The sequence below is a fragment of the Neopsephotus bourkii genome, unplaced genomic scaffold (genome assembly GCF_033783945.1).
Source record: "Neopsephotus bourkii isolate Nb327-2 ecotype Australia unplaced genomic scaffold, CSIRO-AGI_Nbou_v1 NB_1067, whole genome shotgun sequence".
In the NCBI taxonomy this organism is placed as follows: Eukaryota; Metazoa; Chordata; class Aves; order Psittaciformes; family Psittacidae; genus Neopsephotus; species Neopsephotus bourkii.
This window is the reverse complement of record NW_026901555.1, coordinates 3,105,140-3,131,959: the sequence shown is the minus strand read 5'-3', so window position 1 is coordinate 3,131,959 and position 26,820 is coordinate 3,105,140. Positions and strand designations below refer to the sequence as shown.

General features: G+C 44.9%; 1 protein-coding gene across 4 annotated transcripts in view; it reads left to right on the top strand.

Annotated features, from left to right (window-relative positions):
• EDA (ectodysplasin A) overlaps nt 1-26,022 on the top strand; it is a 69,771-nt gene extending 43,749 nt beyond the window's left edge. Inside the window, exons 3-8 of one of the 4 annotated variants that reach the window (XM_061361967.1) lie at nt 14,927-14,956; nt 17,952-18,131; nt 19,397-19,431; nt 19,761-19,812; nt 22,678-22,793; nt 24,811-26,022. In XM_061361967.1, the coding sequence (XP_061217951.1) occupies nt 14,927-14,956; nt 17,952-18,131; nt 19,397-19,431; nt 19,761-19,812; nt 22,678-22,793; nt 24,811-25,062 (665 nt within the window). In that variant the 3' untranslated portion in view covers nt 25,063-26,022. Of the gene's footprint in view, nt 1-14,926; nt 14,957-17,951; nt 18,132-19,396; nt 19,432-19,760; nt 19,813-22,668; nt 22,800-24,810 lie in introns of all 4 variants that reach the window. The other 3 variants (XM_061361966.1, XM_061361965.1, XM_061361963.1) reach the window with 3 other exon arrangements.
• Nucleotides 26,023-26,820: the final 798 nt, after the last annotated feature.

Below are 26,820 nucleotides of genomic sequence, written 5' to 3'. Positions count from 1 at the left end.
TCTTTTGCTGTGAAAAAGGTGGGTTTGAGATGGGCCAGAGCTGGTCTCATGGGGCCAGGGGAAGGTGATGGATGTGGCTCAATGCTCTAGGCACAGGGATAGGACATTGGAGGCCACACGCAGCAAAGCTGCTCCCTGCTGAAAAACCCCATGAAATACTGTGTGAATAGTGCAAAGCCATCGGTTGGATCCTGCCACCTCCAGACATGACTCCAGTATTTCAAGGGCTCCTCCTTTGAGGACTCCGGCTTCAGTCCTGCTTGTCATTTTTATGATGGTGTTTGCTTAATTTTTGTCCATGTCCCTCCACACACAATGCCCTGCATCCAATTGAGCAAGCCAAGGTCATGTCCTGGGACGAGGTGCCTGCCTGGCTCCCCTCTCCGCTCCCTGCCTGTCCTGCTCTGGCACGGGTCACCCTGCTAGAGACAGACAGGATTAATGGGAGGCTGATACCCATCCCAGTCCTGAGGAGCACAGATCATCTTTCACACCAGCTTCCTGTCCGTGCCTCCAAAACCAACATTTGCACAGCTTTAAAATCACCACTATTTTAGTTTTTGGCTCCTCAAGGCCCAGGATTATCCCCTTTTATAGCTCCACTTTACAGTGTTTTTTCCACTCTGTGTCACCAACTCCACCTGTCACTTAATTTGCTTTAGTTCACTAAAATTTGACCCTCTTCAGTGCCTGTCTTTTATTTTTCTCTTTTTTCCCCTGTTGGTGTATTTATGCTGCTGTGGAACCACTGTTGCTCCCAGATTAACAAATCATTCTGGAGCTGGTAATTAGCAACAGTTGTGCTAAAAGGAACCATCAAGAATGTTAAATTAGTCCACTTTTAAATAAACTGTGTATGAAATGTTAGATCTCTATTCCCAGAGCACCACTAAAAATGCTGCTGGCTCTTTGCTAACAAAGCCAAAATATGGGAGTAGCATGGTTGTAACTACAGAGACAATTCTGTGCTCTTGAGGTTATAAATAATGACAGAGCATTTATAAAGCAGATGTCAATTGGACTCTTTAAAAACATTGTTTAAAAAAAAAAAAGAAATAAAAAGAGTTTCTTTTTCTCCTACTTTCATCTCTGTTCCCAGTTAGATCCCTGCCGTGCTGCTTTCCTGGTTTGTTTGGTTTTTGCTTTCTGGTTTGGCTTCTTTATTTTTTTCCTTCCTAGGTTTTTTCATATTGAGCTTGGTGAGAAACACAAGTGATTGTTATCCATTCTTTGATTTGGAGCATGGCAGCTGGGAAGAGGCTGAGCAGATGGCTGTCCTTAAGCTGACAACAATTTGGTTCCTACTACTTTGGCAGTCCTTACTGCCGAGGAAAGTCCTTGATGAGAACTCACGGGTTTCAGTGCTGCAAATTGCTTTTGTTGAAATAAAAATTAAATTCTAGGAGAGCAGAAGCTCATGTCAAACCCTGTTTCTACCTGGAGCTTGGGAAGTGATGTGCCAGTTCCATGGGTTCCGTGTTTCACCCTGTTAGTATTTACTCGGTGGTTTAGGATGGCTTAGCAGGTAGCCGATGCCAGTGCCTGGCTCCCTTCATCCCCAGGCAGCTTCTGGTCCTGCAGGTGCCGTGTCTCAGCTGTTCCCCCTTCCTTGGCAGCACTGACCATGCAATAACCACAATAGAGACTTTCCCTGCTGGCTTCCTCTCCTTCACCAAGGGCAGGTTTGTCCCTCTGATTCCAAAACAGTCAGTGCCTTTGTGTTGGCCCCGTGCAATTCCCCAAGGCCCAGGCATTCCCAGGAATGCAGATCTATGAAGGGCAATGGAGCCTTATTGTGCTCTGAAACCACGGTAATGAACATTCAGTAAATACAGAACATTTCCTGGGTACTAGGGTGCAGGAGATGGTCACAAAAGAAAGGCTTGCCACAAAGTACTTGCAAAATTCTGTTTTCCCCAGAATTTCTCTGTGATTTCACCCAAAATGGGAGAAGGGGAAATTAAGATGATGTTTGAATCTTCATGGACAATCTCCATCCCTTCCATATGGCATTGCTGTCAGTACTTGTTATTACGAGTGTAAAATTAGGATCAGCTCATTTGCAGATCCTTACCCACATGTTATACCCATGCTTATGGTAATAAGGCAGGTATCTGTATAAGGTCTTACACCTCAGGTGCTTTTTTCATCAGGAAGATACAGTGATAAATGTATAGGGAAGTGATTTCAGATCATGGTCTTGTGTCTGTGCTTATTTCTAAGCAACACTTCCACAGGTGCAGAAAAGCTTAGCAACTGGCTAAAACCCCAGAATGATGTCCTGGTTTCAGCTGTTACAGCAGTGATAGATGAATACCACATCATTTCTGGAAACAAGTGAAAGCAAAGGTGAAGATGATATTTAAAGGGGTCTTCTTGCTCTCAGTATATCTTTTAAGAGAATACATTTTTAGACAGCTGGAACCATTTTGGTGCATCCTTGGTTAAAGCTACTCTGAAATGATTTTTTAATACTGGAGTTACTTTGAGGTCAAGTTCGCTGCAATGTCCATTAGCAATCTTTGATGAAGACTGTTTTGGGAAACTGCAGTCAGTTTGCTGGTATAATTTGAGGGAAGCTCCACATAGCCCGAGCTCCTTGGGAAAGCAGAGATGCTGACATCTTGGCCTGAGCCAGGATGATAGTTCAGCTTAAAGATGTTGGAGTCGCTCTTTACACCTAGATAGTGTGTGATGCTGAAAGCCTGGTGAGGCTCATTCCTGCAGTCTGCACGGAGAGTGATATTTCTGTGAGGATGTGCTGCACCAGCCAGCAAGAAGTGAAAATTGATGGAGTCCAAAATTCTTTATTGAACTCCGGTATGTTAAATATTAAAAGAAATTAACTTGCTGGGAGAGGGAGAAGCCTAATTGTGTGGTGGCTGCAATGAGAAATTGTTCTAGGTCACAGTGTTCACAGTGTCGATGGTCCCAGTCCATTCGCAACCTCAGTTTGCCTCATCTCTTCTTCACCAGCCCTTCCAGTTGCTATGTGGATTATTCCAAAAGCAAGCCTGCTTTGTTGTTATTAATATTTATAAAGCTGTGATGAGGTGCTGTTGATTTGTTCCATCTGTAGAGCTGCTTTGCTGTGTGCCTGTGCTTCCTTGGTACCTGGTTCAGATGGTAGTGGGATGACTGCTGGAAGATTTTGAGATGCCAAGGATATTCAGAAGGCTTGAGAAGGAATTCTGTGGCTGGAATCTCACCTCAGTTGCATTTTCACCTACTTACACTGATTCCATTTTTGGATGTATTTCAGAGTTGTTCTAACGGATCTTCAGTGTGTAGCCTATGGTGTGTGCTGCAGCAAGCTTTCCTGAAACTTGAACTTCTAAGCCCTTTTTGCAGCTGCATGTTAAGCAGAGACCAACATTATTAGAAGTGACTGGTGATTCCCTATGAATTCCACTTCTGAAAGTCGGGGCTTTTCATAATGCCTCAGGACAAATACTGAAGTTCAGGAATCTCAGTTTCTTCTGTTACAAAACATGGCCAGGACTAGTGAGAGGAGAACAGATGTTCCAGCCTGGAATGTGACTGTATCTGAGTGAGCTATATGTACATCTGAACTGCGGATGCCATGCACCAAGCATTGTAAGTGCTGAACTCAACTAGTAGCTGGTGATTTTCTTTCCCACAGTATGAGAGGCTCTATTGTCTGTCTTGCTGAAGTATTTGCAGCTGAGCTTTGATTTCTGTGAATAAAATGGCTCTCTGGCCACATCCACAGAGTGTTTTGCAGGCAGACACAAGTTTGCTTAGCATATGCTCCAAGCCCATCTGGTCGCGGATCAGCTCTAGCACAAAAGCTGATGCACTGGTGCTGAGCCGGATCATGTGCACCGTTCAAATGGCCAGGTCCAGGCTCAGGGTCCTGCTGCAGTGACTGCGCCTTCTGCAGATCTCTGGCTGAATAAGCTTTGTTTTTCGGTCTGTGAGATCCAGGCTGGGACTGAATAGCAAAACCCAGAGCTTCTGTTCTGGTGATGGGCACTGTGAAGTTGTCTTCAGTTGTGGCCTCTCTGGGCACTCATTAAAAATACATTCCCTTTATAGTACACCAGATACATTAGCCATAAGAATAGTTCTGCCACACAAAGCCGTAGAACACTGTGGCACTGCACAGCTCTGTGGGGAAAAAGTTGTGAATGAAGCATGGTGGATTCGTGTTTTCATTAGGGCTTTGTTGGCCCTTGTATGGCAACACTGTTGGGTTCGTAACTTATCTCGTTAACACGAGCAGAGGTTGGTGAAGTCCATTAATCTGTCTGAAATGCTGTGACTGCATAGACTCAGTAGTTGGCTGAGCCTTCACTGTGTGATGACTACTGCACGGATTTGACTTTGGCTTCCCAAAGAGTGGTGGGGTCACTCTTACATCTCCTTCAGGCCCCTTTGCAGATTCATACAAATACATGTACATGCACACAGGTATAACATTGGATATAGATCCCATGGTATTCCATGTAATTAAACCATCACTTTACAGACAGCCATTCAACACTACAGAGGTTTTCAATCCAATTAGGCAGAATTACATACAGGAGGAAGAAAAAAGTGAAGTTCTGCAGGGGTAAGATAGTCAAAGAGATTTCCTTCCACTTGCCCTTGATTCCTTATGGATAGCAGTGGTGGGGAAGAGCACATTTAAAGCATCCAGTGCATAATTTGAGAGCCGTTCGTACGCTTGGTTAAAACCTTGCTGCAGCACCACTTGGGAATCATTTCTACTGGAATTCATGACATATGTTAGTTGTTTATCTTAGCGGGATATGACTTAAAATGTTAGAATGTTTTGTGTTAAGCAACAGCCGAATAAAACAAACAAAAACACAGCTGTAATACTACGCTTTAAATTGTTGAATTCAAATATGTGGTATTGATAAAGTAAGCAATAGGGTGCAGTGGTGTATAGAAAATAAGTCTTGTAAGCCCAGCCAGGAAGCCAAAAAAGGCCTTCAGATACTAGAATTAGTAATAGTAATGTTGTTTGTCAGCTCTGCTCTAAAGATCCAGCATTTGGAATCCAACCTAAATGCCTGAAGGAAAACAAAAGGCACATCGTATTCTCCTTCCACAGCCAGTGAGAGTGCGGAAAATGAAATATGATGGCCACAGGTTCTGGTGTGAGCCCCAGGAACTTGGCTGGGACTGATTATGTGGGAGCAGAGCTAAGAAGGGCGGAGATTTTTGTTTGATTGGGGGTTTGTGCTTTTGAGAAGGCAGTGCAATAATACTTTGCCAGCAACAGTGGCTCTGTAGTTAATTGGGAGCAGGATTTTGTCTTTGTTCATGAACACATTTGCTCTGTGGTATACTCGATATATATTTTTTTAAGCCTTTGTCAGGCTACCTGTACCCCAGTCCCAAAGTGGGTCTGGATGGGATTGAGGAGATAAATCAACTTGGTTGTCCTTTATAAAGAGATGGAAATTTCTGTGGCAGTGAGCAAGGGTACCTCTGCCTTACTTGAGAAGGCAGTGAGTAGTGATTTTCAGCAGAGCTCTGGCTGTTGGAGAAGCAGAGCTGAGGTTGGGGAGTGATATAGGGTGGAGGGGACCCTGGGAGGTGACTAGACCCAGCCCTCTCCCCCAGAGCAGGACCAACAGAGGTGATGACAGCAGAGGTGACAGACTTCTAAAAGACAGTTGCTGTTCCAGCCTGGCTCTTCTACGACCCTGCACCTATGTTGTTCCTCATGTAAAAAGCCTGTAGGAGATAGGCAGGGCTGGTGGGTCTCTACCTGCTCCAGCACAGGTCTCTTCAAACAGCAGCTGATGACTGTCACAGCAGTCACAGCATCTTTTGTAAGGTGGAAAAACCTGGTGAATGCAGGAGAACCATTACCTTCATCCTAGTCCTTCCCTCCTTTCCAGCTGTGGCAGAAGGTGGTTGCTCAACAAGACGCCTTTACCTGGATCAGTGAAATGGTGTAGAGTGATGCTCTCTTAGGTCTGTCTCTTTTGCTCACACTTACAGTTCTGGTAATCTCAAGCTGTAGTAAATGAAGTTTGGTTTCCCTTTAATGTTATTAAAGATTGTTATAAAGATTGGTATAAGCAACCTGCTGTTGTTGTTAGCCATTATCTCTGCATGTTTACATTTAACTGTCCTCCCATTCCTTATGAGCTTGAGCAAGTTATTCCTTGATATGAAGGCATGTTTTTCAATCGTCAAACCAGGCAAAAAAACCTGAGTGTTGGCAGGAGAAAAAAAATTGCCAACAACAAAAAAAAAAAACACCCAACCTGTTACATGGCAATATTTTACATCATCTGAAGCTGCATGAGGAAGAGAGAGATTGTGGCTCTCTGCCATCTAGTGTCACTCCAGGGACTCCAGAGATGGGGTAGGGATGAGCTGTGACTTCTCTTCGTTTGTTTTCAGGCCGATAAGCTTGAACTGAGGTCTGGTGTATGGGATCAGAAGAACAGGGAGGGAGCAAGCTACTGATCCATGGAGCTCCTAGAGCAGTATCTGGTCATCTGGATGACACATGTATGTAGGCTCATCCTTTGACACATTGCTCAGAGAAGAGCAGTGCGGCAGCAGAAGGCTTCTCTCATACCTAGCTCACCACAAGAGAAATGATTCTCAGCCTTTGGTGTTCATGCACAAGCTCTTCTTAGACCTTTTGAGCAAGCAGTGTCGTGCCCCGTAAGTGTCGGGGGAGACCTCAGTGTGGGATATGTCCCCTGGAGACACATGGAGACATGCAAAAAGTCCATAAAAGAGATGAAAAATAGCCTCAAAAAGTGGTGGTAGCCAAGGGAGTGCCTCAAAAGAGTCCAAGATGAGCTGCAAACTCTTCTTGATCTCTTGGGTTGGAGGAGACTAGCTTTGAGCAGTTTAATTCAGCACAGGGGTGGGGTATCAGAAGAAGCATCAGCTGTAAATTGGCTTCAAGCCAGTCTTGGGGACTTAGTGGCCTATAACTCCAGAATATGACTGGGCAGAATATGAAGGCTAGCACTAAACAAAGACTTCTGAAATTTAGGGCTTGTGTTTCTACTGTGCAGAGTTTAAGTGCCGTGAAGGTAGAGCAGCAGGCTGGGATTGTCTTCCAGGCATGACACTTGTATTGCTGTAGAAGGAAGATGCTGTTAGGTGTAGGATGAGGAGGGAGCACTATTTTATGGGATGTCATCATGGAGCATCTCCATTTAAGATGTAACCAGAAAAAGACAAGTAAGGGTGACTGTGTTTGCACATTTATTTTGAAGAGTTTAAAACAACATTGAAACAAAAGCAGAGAGTAAAGCAACAATGGTGGCTGAGGAAAAACAGAATAGCCCCAGGCTTTGCCTTACATCCTCATATGGACTGTTTCATCCTTTGACTGCTTTGGACAATGAGCATCCCATTCTGTGACATAGCATACCACTTAGATTTATTGACTTCAGGGGACATTGCATCCCTTCTGCCCATAAACGTGGGCAGCATCGTTCCTCCACACTTAGCAGAAGACCTCCCTTCTTCATTCCACCCCCCAGAGAAAAAAAAAAACACTCTGGCAAGGCAGGCCAGAAGTTTTGAGTAGCACGCGATATGTTTTACTTCTAGGATATTTTCCTAGATCTATAACTTACCATTCTTTCTAAATATTCTGCTCAAGATCTGTTGTCTTTTTCTCTAGAATTAGTGAAAGAGCACTTTCTTTTTCAGGGAAGGGAAAAAATCCATCTTGTTTCAGTGTTTGTATCGCTGACTGATATTTCAGTAGGGTCCAAGAAGCTTTCATCTGGATAGACCAAATTTCCTGAAAATGTTGAAATCATATTGGTTCCAAACTTCCCCCAAACCCACATGTTCTAGATTAAGCATGTGTTTGGGAGCTAACATCCTTCTTTCCCCAACTCCACCATGGTCTGGCATTAATAACACCACACTTAGATATTTGAAAAGCCTTACATATCTCATACTGTGTGAATGAAGCAAATATCATTGCACCAGTTTGTAAGTGAAACAAATGAGTTTTGGAGGTTTGATTAAAATGGAGGGGTTTGATCTTATTCATTGGGACAAATTACATCAAAGAAGACAGTAGATTCTTCATCACTTGGAATCTCAGTTAACACTTGGCTTTTCTTTCCATCCCTTCCATCTTTAGTACTGGTCAAATAGAGATAGAGGGATTGATGGGAGGCTTATGGGTGGACTTCTTTTAATACTTGGTCATCATAATGGTTCCTTCTGGTCGTAATGTCTGTGAAAGTTGATAGGACTGGTTAATTCCCAGGCATGGTTCAGGAATGGTAACATTCTATTAGATGCTTTGCACCTCCTTTTCTTAGGAAGCCCCAAGTTGCAGAGAACTTCCTTCCTGGAGAGGTGGAAACTTTCCCAGCAGGAGGGCATTTGGTGATCAGAGCTTCCTATGAGAGGTGGAGACACCCTCTGTTGATGGGTTGAATGATTAGCAGGACCTGAGTTCTGGGATAATCATCTGCTCTACTACACAGCCTGGTTGTTGTGCTCGGCTTCTGTTTCTTCTCCATTAGTAATGGTATCTCAACTAATGTCCAGGAACTTATTTCAGATTCTGTTAGCTATCTGTTCTCCAGAACTTACTGGTGGATTTGGGCAGTATTCAGAGCTTTGTCTGAGATTTAGCAAGCGGTCTCTTTGTTAAACCAGATGGTTAGCAGGGCTTGGAAAAATACTTTACACAAATTTCCATAGCTGTTGAGTACAGTGATCATTAAACCTAATATTCTTCTTCCAACTACAGCCAGAAGCTCATATTTCAAAGAAAAAGCTGCTTTTTTTTTTATTGCACAAAGCTTTGACAACATTTTGAAAATGTGTGTATTAGATAAGTCATACAGAGCTCCCTATTTCTGTTTTCATCTTCAAAATTAGATGTTCATCTTGAAAGTAGCTGTGGACTTAATGATTTCAGGTCACCTCATGCTTATTTTATAAGTGAGAAGTGATGTGGCTTTTCTGGTAGACACTAATATTAATCATAAAGATTTTGTCTCTGATCCTGTTTGTAACATATGATGAGGGTAACTTCTGAGTCCATCTTCTCATCTCTCAAGGGGCAGAACGGTAATGGTAATATGGAGATAGCTCGGTTGTATTACCTGGTGTTACATATTCCCCAAACCAGAGTGGTGCTTAGGTAAGAAGATTGATGATATACCATAATATCCTAGTGCTAGGAAAATAGAAAAGGGATGCTTAATAATTCTGGGGGCAAGCAGTTAATGTTGAGAACAGTGAACGTGGTGGTTGCTGCAGCATACCTTTCCAAAACTGGTTGAAATCCTTGAGATGTCTTTGTTCTGTATTGAATGTGAATGCTGCTGGAATACAGTAAGTGACACCCTTGACTTTGTTCTGCTTTTGGCAAGTGAGAATTTGAGAAAGTTCAGAAGTCTTCCTAGGTACTCGTCCTTTGTTTGACTGATTTCTGTAATGGTCAAACTTCTATCGGTTTTATATAAAGTAAGCGTAATTACAAAGATCTGTTCCCCTTGATAAAACCAGTTTGAACAGTTTTGGAGGAATTTAAACTATTTCTCGCCAATCCACACACGTAACTAATAAGTGAAAGCGGGGGGGGGGGTTAATATACTATTTATATCAGCATATGTTGTATAGAAGTTTTTGATATTTTTGTATTTACAATAAATCATAACAGTGTGTAGCATGCAGAAAGAAAAATCACAGGGGGGAAAGTAAACTCTATTAATCTTTTTAAGAGCAAACGTCATATATAATATCTTCGAGTTGCATCACCATCTGTTGGGTTTTTTTATGAAGCCCTTGGAAATGATCCAGCAGATGCTAGGGCTGCTGGAGCTGGGAGCTAGAACCTGCTCCCTGAAGCACAGTTAGATATCTTCTGCTGCTTGCTGGGCCACAGCTGCTGTTTTACACAGCAAAAACTTATCTATTGCAAACGTTCTCTTCAGCTTAAGTGAGAAGCTTGCATCCAGACTGGCTCATTGCTAAAACCCATGGCCATAGTGCTTCTGCTGGAAGTGACCTGGCATTGCTTGGAGCTTCCTTCCCAGTGGTGCTCTCATCCTTTTCTTAGCACTGATGGTCAATCAGGTGAGCTCTTCTTGACCTTCCCAGAAGTCCTCCTGTGAAATTGTAGATACATCTTTCTGAATGTAGATGATCAGGACATTATTCCCAAGTTTTTCACCGCTATCTACTGAGAGGCATCTGTATTGCCCCATGCCTGCCAGAGGTATTTCCACTGATCCATTTTAGGGTTGTATTTCTGCCTTTCCTGCAACTCACCACCTGCAGAAGTTGTCCTCTGCAGCTCCATCTGAGGAGCTCCACCATCCAGCAGAAAAGTTGATTATACCCTATGTATATATAATTTATAGGACTATGCATTTTGTATGACTGAATCTCATTCCATGCTTATTATCCCTCAAAGCCATTCAGCCTGTCCTCTCTCATCTCCCAGTCCTCTTCTGTATTAACAGTTCTTGTCAACTTTCCTTCCTCTGCAAAGCTAAGTTAAAATGAAGGATTGAATAGAGCTGACAGCTTCTTCAAGGAGGGATTAGAGCGTAAGCATAAATTTAATTTCAGATGAAAGCCAGGAAATGTAAAAGGGGATGGACTTCCCTAGGTCTGGGGTCTGCTTTGACCTCAGACATGAGCAGACAGCATGTGGAAAGGAGGTGGGAAATAGGTGGGATTAGTAGAAAAAAGCACAAAAGGCAAGCACAGGCACATATGGAGAAAAATAGCTGTGCTTGGGTAGCTGTCATGTTTAATACCAGCAGTCAAGACCAAGACCTTGATCTTTAGTACATTCATAACAGAGACTTAAAGGAAATCACAAGGAACAGAGGTGATGCAGGAAAAGTCCAGAAAAGCAAACTTGAGGTTATTTTTGTAAAGAAGGGAAAAGAGGTGCTGGGGAAGAGCTGACTGGTTGGGCTGCTGTCAGATCCCCTTGGGACTGGAATAAACCCTCAAATGCACTGCAGTGAAGCCCCTGGAAGCAGTGATGAGAGCTGGAGCAGGCAACCTTGATCAGTGGAGAAATATTCAAGTCAAACCAATTTCCTCCTACATGAAGATGGCAGGTCCTGTGGGCTCTGTACCAGCAGTAGGTATCCTGTAACTTCTTTTTCTATAAGACTTTTGATACTGCAAAGGAACATGGTGCATCTGTCTATGATCTGCATCTTGGAGCAGGAAAAAGCATGTATTCTCATAGAACTTCCTTGGTATCACATCATCTAATGGCCTCTGTGAAACTGCACTAAATAAACCTGAATTTTGTAGAAGCCTTTAAGACCGGGAGCTTCTCCGCAGGAATGGGATGGCAAGGTGGGATTTACAGTGTAGAAGATGTAGGAAAGATTCACGCTTGATTAACGTGTAGGTATTTAACCTGCTCCACCAATACCAGATAACCAATGGGTCAGATGTATTCAACCACTGCAGCGTTTAACAAGCTTTATTGCTTAAATATTGGGGGGGTGGCCTCAGAAAAGCACGACAGAAAGGATTTTTGTTTGTTTTCTCCTCTGCACACAGCTGTTGGGACAGCACTCATGAAGTAAAGTTTTCAAGCCTTACGCCTCAGCACCTTTTGTACTGAGGGGAATATAGATCTCATATTTTGGTGGCACTCTGCCTCTCAAACTCAGTAGGAGACTTTGTTACCGTTTTAGACTAAATTGAAGAAGAGCTGATGAGTTTGCTGTTTGGAGCAAAAATGAGGAAAATTCAGTATTCTGGTGTTTTGGATGAACCTTATTGCTCCCTGCTACAATCAAATTATCAACCCCCCTCCTATTGGGAGACGAACAGATGCAAACCCCAGAGACTCAGAAGCTCCCAAGGCTAATAATACTGTGTTTTTTTCATGTCAGAAGTATTTTTGTGTTTGTCGAAAGATTCACTTGCACAGCCGTAACATCTCTCTCTGCCGTGCCTGGAACAGATGCGTGTGTTGTAATATAGACTGTGAACATTGACATCGCATGTGGTTCTCATTCCTCCCATTCATCTTTGAAGCTAATTGGTTCCATCCATTTCAAATGTGTTTGGCTCGCCACAGCTATTTGTACTTTCACTCTGGTTATAGCGCTAATGGTGTGATATATATAACATGAAATAAACTCTCGTGACTCCGAGGTCTGAAGAAACACATACACAGCACTTGCATTTTACTTGCTGGGTTGGGCTTTTTTAAATTACATGCCCCAGACAGTTTTTTTCCTCTTCACTGAGAACGTTATCAACTGGCTGGTGCCTGAGATGAGGGCCAGGAGATCACTGGGGTGATGGTGGCTCATTCGGCAGCACAGAAGCTCAGAAACTGCAAGAGGAGCCTGTCGGTGTTTGCCAAACATGAAAGGGTTTGCAGCTCATCTGCTGGTGCTGGATCTGCTGGTTGGCTTCAGTACTGCTCCTTAGCAAGATACTGGGACTGGCATTGTTATAAACCTGTGTGGTGTCCTTGCTGTGTGTTTGGTACTGTGAAGATGTAGATTAGTAAAAGAAAAAAGCAAATTAACAGAAATAATAAATTGAATAATACCATCTAATGGAAGGGAGGCACTGTCTCCCATGACATCCTCATAGATAAGCTTAGGAAGCATGGGTTAGAATGGATGGTGGGGTGGATCAAAAATTGGCTGAATGTCAGAATTCAGAGGGTTGTGATCAGTGGAGTAGAATCCAGTTGATTACTGCCTGTAGTCAGTGATGCTCCCCAGGGATCAGTAGTGGGTCTGGTCTTATTCAACTTGTTTATCAGTGACCTGGATGAAGGGCTAGAGTGTTCCCTCGGCAAGTTTGCTGATGATATGAAGCAAGGGGCAGTGGCTGATACACCTGAAGCTGTGCTGCCATTAAGCAGGACCTTGATAGGCTGGAGAACTGGGCAGAGATAAACCTAATGAAGGACAGATGTAGGGTACTGCCCTTGAGGAGGAAGAACCCCAAGTACCAGCACAGGCTGGGGACTGACCTGCTAGAGAGCAGTTCAGCTGAGAAGGACCTGGGAGTATTGGTGGATGATGAGCTAAGCATGAGGCGGCAGTGTGCCCTGGCAGCCAGGAGGGATGAGTGTCCTGCAGTGCACTGGGAGGAGCGTGGCCAGCAGTCAAGGGAGGTTATCGTCCTCCTCTACTCAGCCCTGGCAAGGCCACATCTAGGAGCTGTATCCAGTTCTGGGCTCCTCAGTACAAGGAAGACAAGGAGCAAGTGGAAGAGGGTCCAGCAGAGGCCACAAGGATGCTCAGGGGTCTGGAGCATGTCTGGTGAGAGGCTGCAAGAGCTGTGCCTGGTTAGTCTAGGGAAAAGAAGACTGAGAGGGGATCTCATTCATGCATATGAATATCTCAAAGGTGAGTGCTAGGAGGATGGTGCCAGACTCTTTTCAGTGATGCCCAATGACAGGGCAAGGAGCAATGGCCATAAACTAAAACACAAGAAGTTTCACCTCAACATGAAGAAGAACTTTTGATGTTGAGAGTGGCAGAGGCACCCAGGAGCGTTGTGGAGTCTCCCTCTCTGGAGACATTGCAGACCTGCCTGGACATGTGTAACCTGCTCTGGGTGGCCCTGCCTTGGCCACGTGCTGGACAGGATGGTCTCCAGAGGTCCCTTCCAACACTCGTGATTCTGTGGTATTTTTCCCATGACCCAACAGCAGAATGTAGGCATTAATTAATTAATTAAATGTATTAATGAATTACAATTAATTAATTAATCTTCCCGTTGAGGCATTGGTAAGGTTGCTGGGTATTTCTCTGGTCCTTCTCTTCCTCTAACTAGCCACGGAACATGGTATTTCTGTATTAACTGGTAATTTGTCTTTCTTTACCAGTGCAAACTTGAAGCAACCTCTTACCTTCCATTCATTGCAAATCTGTCTCAGTTAAAGGTGATTTCCATCTTCGATGTGTGTTTAAACCCAGGTTTTAGAGGGATTTCACTGATGAACAGCAAGGGAATATTTGGGGATTTTTGCAGTTCATTCCCATCCATAATTAATTTTTGAGGAAGCAATGGGATGTGTTTCACACTTCAGCTTCTGCTCAAAAAGTAATGTAGTTTTTCAGCTTCACTATAAATATTTTCATTTCTTGCTAGGGAGGCTTGTATTCTCATAGTTTTAAAAACCCAGTTCATGCTAATCCTTTGCTTTTGTTGTTACAAGTATTTTATTATCTTTAAACAACTTGGCTCACAAGTATTTGGGTTACTGCTCTAAGCTGAGAGCTGTGTTATGCTAACTTTCTTCTAACCTGCCCTCATCGGGAAGCGTGTCAGCTTTAAATCTTAAGCTTTGTGATTTCAAGCCAAGAGAGACAATTTGTGTATGGCTGCACAGACCACAGATGCATCCATTGTCCACTTGAAGAATCATCTGCTATTTAGGGACTGTATTTTTGAATGGTTTCTGCTAAGTCTCAGGATTTCTGCAGTGTGAAGGTTTGATGTGCTGTGCTTCTACCAGCAGCATCAGGGGGATACATACAGCAAATCTCTGGGCAAAACTCTGAGCAGTGTTCAGCAGAGCCAGAACTAAGTTGGTATCTGAGAGTAAAGCTCTGGCTTACGGCTGAAAAGCATCTGTCATCAGAGCTTTGCTGTCAGCCACAGGCACGTGGTTTAACTCATCTTTGCGATACAGGGAAGAGGTGCCCACCAAAACTCACTCACTTGCATTATACCAGCCTTGGGTTGCTAATGTGAGAGAGAGTAAAGATCTGGGCGCCAGTAAAATAATCATACCTCCACAGCAATGGTTTGTAGAAAACAAGAGACTACATCTTTGGCTTACTGATTTTGTTGTGAATTTTGTTCCAGCTCTGGAGAAACACCCTCTGGATCAGTGGGTGTTGATGGCGGGGGGATCTTCTAAGATGAAATGATCACTGAATTTCACTAGGGTTTGTTGTGTTTTTTTTGTTCTTTGTAGGTCCAAGTTCAGTGAAAAACAAGAAAAAGGGTAAGTCTGAGTTTTGATTCAATTTTCCTTTCTGTGCCTGTATTACCCGGCTGTGATTCCTCTTTAGCCAACGCAAAGGAGAAACCAACAGCAGGTTCCCTCTGCAGGAAGGATAGGGAGTAACGTGCTGCATGATCACACAACACAGACCATGAGCTGCTTTTGTGCACCCACATTGCCGTGGCAGGGCTGTACAACCGGAGCACAGGGCTCGTTAAAGCCTTCTTTAAAAACTAACAGGAATCAGTTACCTTGTGTTGAAGTAATGTTGAAGATACCAGCTGTCAGGAGCCACTTGCTGTTTGCCAGGATGTCTTTAATGAAACACCTTTAGCTTTCATCCTTATCCTGCCATGCATCTTGCTCCAAGTTGGGGTCTCCTTCAGACCCATCAAAGTCAGCATAGATAACCTCTGCATCTTACTTCTGGTTGTGTATTAACCTCACAAGTATTATTTTATGTGTCTGTTCTGAGTGTTGGTCAGCCCACAGAGATTTTGTCTTGACTTCCTTACATTTCTCAAGCTGTTTGCAATGTAGTTGGGTATTTTTTAAAATGCTTAGCAATGACTTGTTGTGACTTAATCTGCTCAGGACGCACACCCGTATTTCCATGGGCTGTCTGATGCCATCCTTGTTTGTGTAGGACTCCTGGGGAATGCTTTTGGTCATACACTTACTTGCTACCAGGACCTTGACTGAGTCAGAGGATCTGAGCTGCTTTGTAAGCACAAATATGCTGCAGTCTTGATTCCAGGGAAGCACAGTCAGATCACCCCTTTCTGCTCCTTGTCACCATCTGTACTTGGTGTGTGATCACAATGGGTTGTCGGTTGTGAGAAGTGTAGAAGCTGTGCGCGGCTTGAGGCTGTGCTGCTCCTGAAGCCTAATCCATGGAGGGGCTCACACAGGCATCGACATGCATTGCATGCTCAGGGCCAAGCCTGTACAGCAAAGCATAGTTGACATGTGCCATGTCAACTCACTGCTTACTGCCTATTGCACCTAATGTATATGTGATTACAGGAGCATTAGGTGGTCAACGCTTTGTTGCATCCCTCAGGAGACCTTCCTGGTCCAGCCCACCACCATGACCTGTGGCAGGAAGAGCAGCTGAGCTTTGCATGTCTGTGGTAATTTAATAGCTCATCAGATCACTTTTAATCTTTGGATACAAACTCCAAATACACAGTTGAAAGGTTGAGACAGGCCACAGTTAGAAACTGTTGTTTTAACTACTAAACTAGCAGCCCATTTAGTAGATCCCATTTTCTGAGACAGATCAGTTAAACCAGTTGTAATGTGCATCCCTCTTGGGAAGGAAAGCAGGGAGTGACTGCAGCAGGATTCCTGTTGTGCTGCATGCTAATCCTTCATGGCAATGGCCTATATCCGAGGGGATGTGAATGAGAAGAATTTAGCAAGTGTGCTTTAGGGGAAAAGGTAAGGGGTTTGATTCAAGGTGATAGTTTCCAAAGTGTGTTGTTATCCCAAGGAGGAGGAGAGTCGCTGGATTAGAGGAAAGCTAGCTTGTTGCCAGCCCAGGTTTGAAGGCACAGCTACTAACCTGGGCAGAAATACTGCTGCAAATGATTTGTTGCAGGTAAGAAACCCATCCTTGGAGGATACCACATTACTTTAATTGTGCTTACTTTAACTTAGTTCTTTGCACAGTGAAACTAAACCATATGGTTGTCCTATGCTGATTTTCATGTGTCCTTGTTCATGGCTAATGTTCATCTGGAGATCTCCACTTCTGTGCTAACTAAAATACATGGGGTTTTCCTTGTTTTATTCCATGACAAAAATGAATATTTAGGAGAGAAACAAGTACATCAGTGTACTCAGAAACCATTCCAGTAATCATTATTTCATATCCTAACTGCTGCTGTCATCAAAAAAAAGTGTTTCATTCTGTCATGCAATGGACTTTGTTGCAGCAATTGGAGCAATTTTCCTAAGTTAATAAATCTATTTGGCATAAAAGCTGTTATAGTTGCATTTTAAAAGCTACATCAAAATAACATAATTTCTATCAGGGATCTGGAACATCTGGAGAGCACAGGTCAGGCCTTCCATTCAAACCTTATTTCAGTCCACTATGTGGTTTGAAAGTTGGATTAAGAGTCTTCACTTACATGGTTGTGCTGTTTCCTCCTCTGGGACCGAGTGGTGAGATGTGTTTGAGGATTGTGGCGATTTGTCAGTGCTTTCATCCTCCTCGTTGGGTTAGTGCTTCCCTTACCTCTCCATCCAAAGCCCAGAATGCACATTTGATGATCTTGAGGCATAGTAGCATCAACTTCCTACACGTTAAGTGCCTCCCACCATAGAGATGTGCCTCTTCGGCCCCAGGCAGTGTGGGGATGCCTCCTGCAACACCCTGAGCACTCAGTCGCTGAAGTTCAGCTCTGAACTGCCCTCTGGAGGCACCTCTCTCCCTCAGACAGGAGACCAAGCCATGGGGCTTGTACACTAATGCAGCAGGTAGAAAAGTTTGCAACTGTTTGCCATCAAAATGAACAGAAAACTGAGAAACTGCAGTGGTTCACCTCCACTTTCAACACTCCACCTCTCACCGTGCTGCACTGTGGCACGCACTTGGTCTAAAGGGACTGTCCAAACCTTGCCTGAGGACCCCCCCAGCCCTGTGCCAAGAGTAGGATACCCAGGGAACGACTGCAGCCAGAGCTTTGGGGCAGAGACCATCTGGGTCTCCATCACTTGGGAGGCCTTGGAGGGTGCATGTGCCTTGTTTAAATGTAGTTATATCCATTGGAAGGAGCCTGCAAAGTGGTGACCTGCTTCTGCCCTGCTGGCAGCATTGTCCTCATGGTGCAGAGCCAGTCGGGTGCTGCTCTTTGTCCCTGCCCTCCGGTCACCAATGATCCATCCCCAGTCTTCTGCCTGCCTTGTTCTTGGGGCTTTCTTGTGGGTAAAAGGCCATCCTACCTTGGCATGCTGAGAAGCTAACATTTACTCTTCTGTTTTTCAGGTAAGAAGGCTGGTCCTCCAGGGCCAAATGGTCCCCAAGGGCCACCAGGTCCTCCTGGGCCCCAGGGTCCCCCTGGCATTCCCGGCATCCCTGGGATTCCCGGCACAACCGTCATGGGACCACCCGGCCCCCCTGGGCCACCAGGCCCTCAGGGACCACCTGGGCTGCAGGGCCCCTCAGGTAAGGGACTCATCCCCTTTACCAGTCAGAGCCTTCACACGCTGCTTGCATGCAGGAGGTGCCAGTGCTGTACAAATAACTCAGAGCTCCGGGTTTCCATCTGAGGACAGCAGAGTGCCTGCATGTGATGGTGCAGTGTCCTTGTGTAGGACTCGGGTGTTCCTGGGCTTGTCCTTGGGGAAATGAGAGGAGCCCCACAGGCAGCACCGTGAGAGCCTGGCAGCAGGGGTTTAGGGTGTGATGCCATGGGCACGGGGTGCCTGTTGGGTGAGGATGCAGAGAAGGAGCAGCGAAGACCTGTGGAGCCTCAGATGCTTTTAAGCATCCTACTGAAGTCTGCTGGTGATCCGTGTCCTGGCTGCAAGGTGGCTCTTCCCAGCGGGAATCCTGTTAAGGTAATGCAAAGCCATTCAGCCAGCTCTGGAGCCGCACAAACTGAGGAAGCTTGACTCCCATACCAGCCAGATGAAAATATGGGGTTTTTTTCCTGCAGTTCTTGGTTTCTTTTTTCTTTGTTTCTTTGTATCTGCACCATACTGTTCCTCCAAGGAGTCATGTGCCAAATATTTCGTTAAATTCCCTAAATTTAATAGCTCTTTAAAATGCAGATCAGTAGAAGTTCACATCGGTTTCACATTGTTTGTTATATGTATGTTATATGTATATATATGTAACAGTCTAGTATTAAAGAAATGTTACTTCAAAGAAATCGAGACTATTACCCTATAGCTCACATGGCTCTCAAGGGAAAGCCTGGTTGACTTCTCAGTTTATATCTTAGAACTGTCAAATCAGAAGCCAGGAGCAGCATGAGGTCCTTAGCGCTCCAGAGTGCTGCCCACAAGCATCTTCTCTTTAATAGAGATTTGGCTTTCGGAGGAAAGATATTTCAGCATGTAGCTTGAATGCAGTGAATGACCTGAGTTACTGCAGAGTGAAACTTGTAATCTTTGCAGCCAAGAGGCTTTATTGCCACTGCTGATCAGGAAAAGGGTTGTGCAATTTTTCCTTCTAGTGGAAACTGGTTGAATAGTGGGGAATTTTGATGATGTTAGACAGAAATGCAGGAATAAATAGGAAAAAGTAAGATGACTCTTTCTTGTTTATGTACTTCTTAACATTAAGCTGCACCCCATACCACTGGTACTGTTGTCCTCCTGTTAAAAATGGTGGTTTCATGGTTGTTTTGGGAGAAGTTTATTTATAGGAGTGTTTACTGCAGCTTTCAAGCTTCCTCTTAAATAATGTGTAACTGTACTTTGCAGGTGCCACAGACAAAGCCGGCTCCAGAGACATCCAGGTGGGTTTATCTTCTTTCCAGGGGAAAACTCTGCTTTGGCTGGATTTTTGTGTGCCAAATCAGAGTTACACAAAGTGACTGAGCTCATCCATTTCATTGGTCAAAAGGAAGCCATGTTCATCTGTCTTGGGCTTCTTGCCTCTTCTCCAGTACTTAAACGTGTTGTTGTCAGCTGCTCTGAGCTTTTGTTTTCATTTATGAAAAGCATGGATGATCTCAAGGTACTATCCTGCCTCTGTACTGGTCACCAGGGCTGTGGAGGTGTGTTGTATGACTGTAACATGATGCAGTATCCTATTGATTTTAAATCCCTGTGCTCTTGTTTGCAGCCAGCTGTGGTCCACCTCCAAGGCCAAGGCTCAGCAATCCAAGTGAAGAATGGTAAGGATCTCATGATATTGGCAGATACTGAAAAGAGCCCATCCTGCACCCGTAGCCTCATACCTGGGTCTAAATCCATCCTGCAACACCACTCCCTGATTATCCCTGCTGTTGGCCTCCCCAGGAGACAATCTGATTCCCAGACCCTCTTAGAGAAGTCTTCTGTTGAGTCTCCATCCCCGTTTCACCTGCTCTCCTGTTCACCTCCCAGGTGACCTCTACCTTGTACATCCCAGTAATTCTGTCCCATTGAATCTCCCTTCTCCTTGACCTCCAGTCCGATGTTGTGCCTCCTTCAGCCTGCTGTCATATCATTAGTTTTCCTCAGCCCCTCAATGGCCAGCCTTCTTTCTCACTCTCTTCTATTTAAAGCCCTCAGTGTATCCTTTTCTTGTCTTAGCCCCATCAGCCTGTGTTCTCACGTGTTCCCAGTAATTTATGGCAGGGGAGAGCATGGCTGTAGTGTGAGGAGATAGAGGTGCATGGACACTGGCTCCTCCTGCATTACGCTTCAAGCACACACACATGCAGCCTCCATGGCCCCTTGTGCATCTCTACTCCCACCAACAATGTTTTAAGCTTTTAAGCTCAAGTCCTGCCAAGCCAGTTCACATCCACAGGCACCTCCTTTCTCTCCTCTTTCCTTCCCAGATCCCTGTCCAATTTCTGCTCGAGTTCCTGTTCTTCTTGCCAACAGCTGGGTCTCATTCATTAGCTGCTGCTTCCCTGCTCACGATGTCTGGCTGTGCGGGAGAGGAGCTGGCTGTGTTGTCCCCTGCCTAAGTCACCATGTGCAGCTCCCCAGGGAATGTGGCCAGCAGCCCTGGGGCATGTACCTCCATGCCAGACCTGGAGGGCTGCAGCTCACAAGGGTCAGGGCAGCAGAGACAGGACTGAAGAACCCAGCCCCTGTCTGCCAACTTCTGCCCCATGCATGGGATGAGGAGGGCTGGACACTGCTTCTGTTGAAAGGCAGTTTCTCTCTTTCAGCAGACATTTGCTGAGAGAGCTGAAATTTCTCATGGTTATGGAAGTATGCATACAGCGGGGTGGAGAAAAGCTCTGCAAAACAAAAAGGAAACTGACCATTCCCAAGAACAATACAATGGAAAAGATGCTGGTTTGCTTATGTTCAAAAAGTAATTATCCCTTTATTAATGAGAAGCCAGTATGTTTACAGAGTATGTTACTCTCTAAGAGTGGGAATTGCCCTGTGAGTGTCCTTCCCTGCTGCTTGGGAACAATCTGATGCTGTGAGCCATTAATGCTGTCCAGCTGACAGCCTGGCTGGTGTGTGACTGGGGGCAGGGAGCGAAAACCAGATGAAGACTGGGAGGAAGAGAGTTGCATTTGATGAAACAAGGCATCTAGAGAGAATGGCTCTGTTCAGGGCTCATGGTGGAGTGTGTCCTCTGCCTCTGCTTGTTGGCTTGTCCAGAGAACAGAGGCCTACTCACGTTGTGAGTTAGTCCATCTGCTCCAGTGCCAGAGGACTGGGTGATGGGTCAGTAAATCCCTGACCATGTTGAGTGAGGACCCCAGTTGAGGGTCATTGTGCTGTGAGATGATGTGATTTTGTACTTTGGTGTTGTTTTGGCTTTTAAAAACCTAGCAAATGTAATGACAAAGCATTTGTTAAAGTAATGCTAGTTACAAAGTCAAGAATATTGAAGTCAAGGAATACCAGAATTAAAATCAATTGTGTAACCCTAAGTTGGCCTCCATGCACAGATGTGTCCTGAGAGATAGTGCATTCCCATAGTTGCACACAGTTTTCCCCATAACACTATTGCCTCTTTTGCTTTAAGGACTAATTTGCTTCTAGGGATGAACTCAAGGCATAGAGTGAGGGTGAAGGCTGTGTCATGACACTTCTGCTGAGAACATCTTCCAGGCCAGCAGCACTGAGAGATTGTCCACATATAGTCCCACTCCTATGAGGAATCACTGTTGTCATTCTAGCCTTGCTGCAGTCCTCAAGGACATATCTGTTGCTGTGGTTTTCAGCACACTCTGCTGCAGCTCTGCTTTATTTAGTGTGGAAGCTGGGAAGAGAGATGTGGGAAGGGGGATAAATGAGATGGGAAGTAGAGGAAGAGATTTAATGGTAGCAAGGGTGGGTGATGCCAGTGGAGGGTCTTTCTTGGAGAACTGGATCCTGGTCCTGCCTCTGCTGCACAGTTTCTTCCATGATATCAGGGAAGTCACCAGTACCAAAGCTTTTACAAGGGCTATGAACAGACGCTTTTCAGGAGGCACCTGGAGAAGTGCTGTTATAATCACAGCTGCCATAAGTCATTTGGGATCAGGGGCTGAACATGCAAAAATAGTGTGAAGAATCAGCCCCTGTCCTCTCAGGCACATTAAAAAATCTTAGCAAGCAGCCTTACAGTGGCAGGATTGATTTGAATGTGCTGGAGTGTCTTTGCTCTAGAGTGGGGATGATACTGAGAACATGTTTTCAGGCCTGTAAAACACTCAAATAGGGTAATAAGCTTGACTTAGTGTCAGGAGGAGGCAAGGGGATGAACGCAGTGTAGCACAAAAGGCTATATGCTGAATTTTAAAGGATGAGGAGAACCACTGTTGGCAAGGACATGAAGAGATGTAAACCAGTTGTGCTGGCACTGAGCAAAATGGGTGTCAGCAAGTGATGATGCCATTAGAGCTATGGAGGGGAGTCCAAACTAACACATCATGGTCTTTAATTCTGGGATTTTCTTACCGTCTGACTTGACTTTTCAACTTGAGTCTGTGGCAGCTGTTTTGTATGAAACCTTGCAATGTCACTGTATTTCTGTGCTCCTGCGCTTTTCATTGACAGGTACTGAGTGACTGCCATTTTCTCATACTGAGATCTTTCAGGTGGAGTCCTCAATGACTGGTCTCGCATCACTATGAATCCCAAGGTGTTTAAGCTGCATGCACGCAGTGGGGAGCTGGAGGTACTGGTGGACGGCACATACTTCATCTATAGTCAGGTAGAAGTGAGTACGGTCCTAGGCCTAACTCCTATTTTTGTGTTCCAATGGAAGCCTTGCATGAACCACGAGAGGGCTCCAGACAACTAGCAAATGCCAAGAACTTGTATGTACTTTTAACCGCTTCGTGCTCTAGGGGATGTGTGTTGGAGAAAGACGTTAAGTTTCGAAGTGCAAGGTCACACCTTTCACCGTGACACCAGCCACAAGAGATCAGCTCCCAAAACACGGGAAACACCCAGCCAGTCCCCACATGCCACCAGTGCCTTTTTTCAGTCTTCCATGTTGCCTGTGCAGGCATTCACCAGCCCATCTAAACCTCCCTGCAGAACAAGGGTCCCAGCAGGATGCTAGGCTCTGTGCTTTAAAAGAGATGTCAGACCAAAACCCTGGCTACTCATGATCATTTTGAAACCACGTCACTCTTTGTAAGCATAGGACTCTCAGCCCAGGTGGCTTGGCCAAACCCCAGCTCAGGTAACTCCGTTTTGCCTCCACCTACTTTGTGTAGCTGCAGACTGACACGATGCACCACATTGTGCGGTGGGATGGCTCAGCTCTGCTTTAGTTGGTACCAACGACGGATGTACTGACTTGCTTCTGTAAGAAGGGCTAAACAAAGTAATAAATTATTGCATTATGATGTAGAAATCAGCTAATTAAGACATAATTTCCTCTCCCCATTCAAGTAAACTGCAGGAGATGGACTGTCATGTAACACACTGCTCCCAGGGTCTTGCAAATCTCTCAACAGAATTATTGAGTGGTGTTCAGTATGAGCTCCTCCCTTCCAGAAATGCAGGGTGTCCACCCCGCTGTAGGCTGAAAAACATGTCTAGTTTCTGGGACTGATTTTAGCAAGACAAGAGGGTTTCTGTGTAACAACCACAATTAAACAGCTTCCACCTTGCTCCAGGCTTCTAATACTACCTCCTGCTCATGATTTGCCTCTGTTCAGTTGGCAGCCCCACTGGGGACTGTGCCAAGTCTGATAAGGTGGACTGTGGGTGTCAGTTTAGGTGCTCTTCCATGGAAGTGGTTACGTGTCTAGCTTGGATGGGGACAGGAAAACTAACTCTATGTTAGTACAGGGCCAAAGTATAATTGTTTCCTGAGCAAAATTAGCTTAATGCTAATTGTTGGCCACAATGTTGTGCTTCCCTTGTAGTCCACCAAGGCAAAAGCAGTCTTGTGTAGCTTCTGAGGTTTCAGGGTTTAAGCTAAAAAGAATTGGCAGATGCATCTGGCAGATGCTGGTTTTCTTCTATCAGGAAGAAGCAGCTCCCTGGGACTGAATTCTTTGGACAGGTCTTTCTCATGCATCTCACAGTTCTTCAGAATCAGTGTGTGGGAGATGGTTAAGTAACGACTAATGGAGTCACAGGGACTTAGGCACTAGGTCTAAGAATTAAAGCAGTAGAAACACTACAAGGGCACTTGCTTCCAAGCTGTGGAGGTTGGGAGGGTGTCTTCCCTGTAGTAGCTTATGCCTTTGAAAGCACCTCAAGTCCAATTACAAAGAAGGCAACCCTCAGTACGTCTTAGGGCATTTTTGATGTCAACACTAAAGGAGGCTCATGGGACCCAGAAAGCAGGACTGGCCAGGTAAGTGCAAGAGGACTTCAGTTAAAATATTCCTATTTGTTGGATGAGAAGCTGTTTGTAGCAGATAGGGTTGTCCATACATGTTTGTAACTAGGCCTGTGAAGGTTTCTAATTTTTCCTGTAATAAGCAGGGTCTAAAGCGAGTGTTCATAGTTCAGCCTTAGATACATGGATTCACAGGTTCTTGCATGCTGGTGTTAGCATGAAGTGGAATACAGAGTTTCCTCATGTTTGGTTGGCTTGGGGTTCTTTCTACCTCAAACAAGTCAATCTCCCATGAGTATAGGTGTCTTGGGGCCAAGGAAAGAATCGTTAGCGGAGGGAACATACATTTACCCATGAAAGGAACATGGACTTGTTCTGTGTGCACAAATAACCCCCTAACACCTTTCTTCTTCCTGCTTCACATCAGGTATACTACATAAACTTCACAGATTTTGCCAGCTATGAGGTGGTGGTGGATGAAAAGCCCTTTCTGCAATGCACTCGGAGTATTGAGACCGGCAAGACCAACTTCAATACCTGCTATACAGCTGGGGTCTGCCTCCTCAAAGCCAGGCAGAAGATTGCTGTGAAAATGGTCCATGCTGACATCTCCATCAACATGAGCAAGCACACAACTTTCTTTGGGGCCATACGCCTAGGAGATGCACCAGCATCCTAGATGAACTTGGCATGTCCAAGGATACTCACAGAACTGCACAGTGCTGCTGTTCATAAGCGTATCAGTATTTCAGGGGGTTCTGTAATCCGGCCATAAAGAAAACTGATCCAGAGCTATTTATTCCTGTATGTGAATGCAGGAAGCACAATTGTCTTCTGTGACTTGCATGGAGACTTGGATCAAAAAGCATTGTGAGAAAGAAAGGCTGTTGTGTCTGCCTTGTCTCAGTATTTCAAGTATTACTGCACTGATACTCTGCTCTGTGATCTTCACACGAGGCTTGTTGAGGGTTGTATGGGTCTCTGCTTTTATGTTGCACTAGCAAGAGCATCCCAGGCGGTAGCGGGAGAAGACAGACTAATGTCCAAATTGTCCTATCCAGGCACTCCTGCTTCTGCATGCTAATGAAAGAAGGAAAGGGGATTTCTGGTTTTCTGCCTTCCCAGTTCAGACTGGAATGGCCACAGGGTGCAAAGGGAGGTGAATAAGAGAGGGTCAGTGGTGTTTACATTCATCCTCAGGAGTGTGAGCAAAGAAGGCGAAGTGCCTCTGCCTAGAACTTGGAAGCAGGCTGCAAAAAGAAGTAAGTGTGAGAGGAAGAGGAATACTTAATAGAGCAGGCTTAGCAGATAGGAAACTGCCTCCACATTCCAGAAATCACCAAGCCCCAAAGAAAATGCTGATGACCAGTTCCAGCGCCTCTGCTACTTTCAGCTCCTGCCATTACCCCAGAGGTATACCTTGCCCTAACAGGGGCTGCCTTAAAGTACTGCTGCTGTTACAGCAATTTGTGTTTTGTTGGGGTTTTGGTTTGGGGGATTTTTGGGGGTGTTTTTAATGAATATTTTGCAAACCAGAACACATTTCTACAGGCTTCACTGAGCCACGTAGACATAAGTACTTGTGAAAACACTCTGAAGAAGTTTGTCATGTTTAAGAATAAAATATTCAAACAGGAAATTTTTTTTTCTGTTTTTATAGCAACTGTCCTGCTTTCAGATGTGGTTTTTGTCCTTCCTCCCACCCCCCCTTTCCTTTTGGCACCCTTCTACCTAAAATGCTCTAATAAGTGGTGGTGGAGTCTCTAGCAAACCAAAAAAAAAAGCAGCATTTAAAAAGTCTGGTCCAGCATGAAGTCACCACTTTTTCTCTTCTCTGAGCCCTGCTGAGTCTAGTCATAACTCGATTTCTGGTGACTAATAGAAGTGCTGGGACACTATTGTTTCTTTTGGCTTCTTGAGCAACTCTCTCCCGTTACCTCCCCTCAACTGGGGAGACCTAAAGCTATAAGATGTGTTTGAGCTGAGGAAGAGGCTGAAGCGCTAATTGTTCTTTTGTGTCATGCCTTGGCTTGTGCTTGGTTGTGTTGGGTGGGTTTTTTTTAACTGGATTTCATTTCAGAGCATGTTTTTTTTCTTCAAAAACTGAAGATGGTAGTGCAGTTTCAGCCTATGCAGCAAACGGGATGAGTCCCAAACGGACATCCTCCATCTCCGAGCAGAGGTGGCTCAGCCGTGGTCACCTGGAGGGACATGAGAGCAGTCGTGTCTCAGCACTGTGCTGTAGCCTCTGATCTAACCACAGAGGGTCCACCCTGACTGAAGCATTCTTGGCTCTGTTCGCTTTTCCCTGTCCATAGCGAGTGATCTCACTTGCCAAGTATTGCAGTCATTGGGAGATAACTATTTCTTGGGGGCACCCAGCTTTGGCTACAGCCTCGCTATTCACAGGAGGCGTGCAGTTTGTAAAATAACTGCA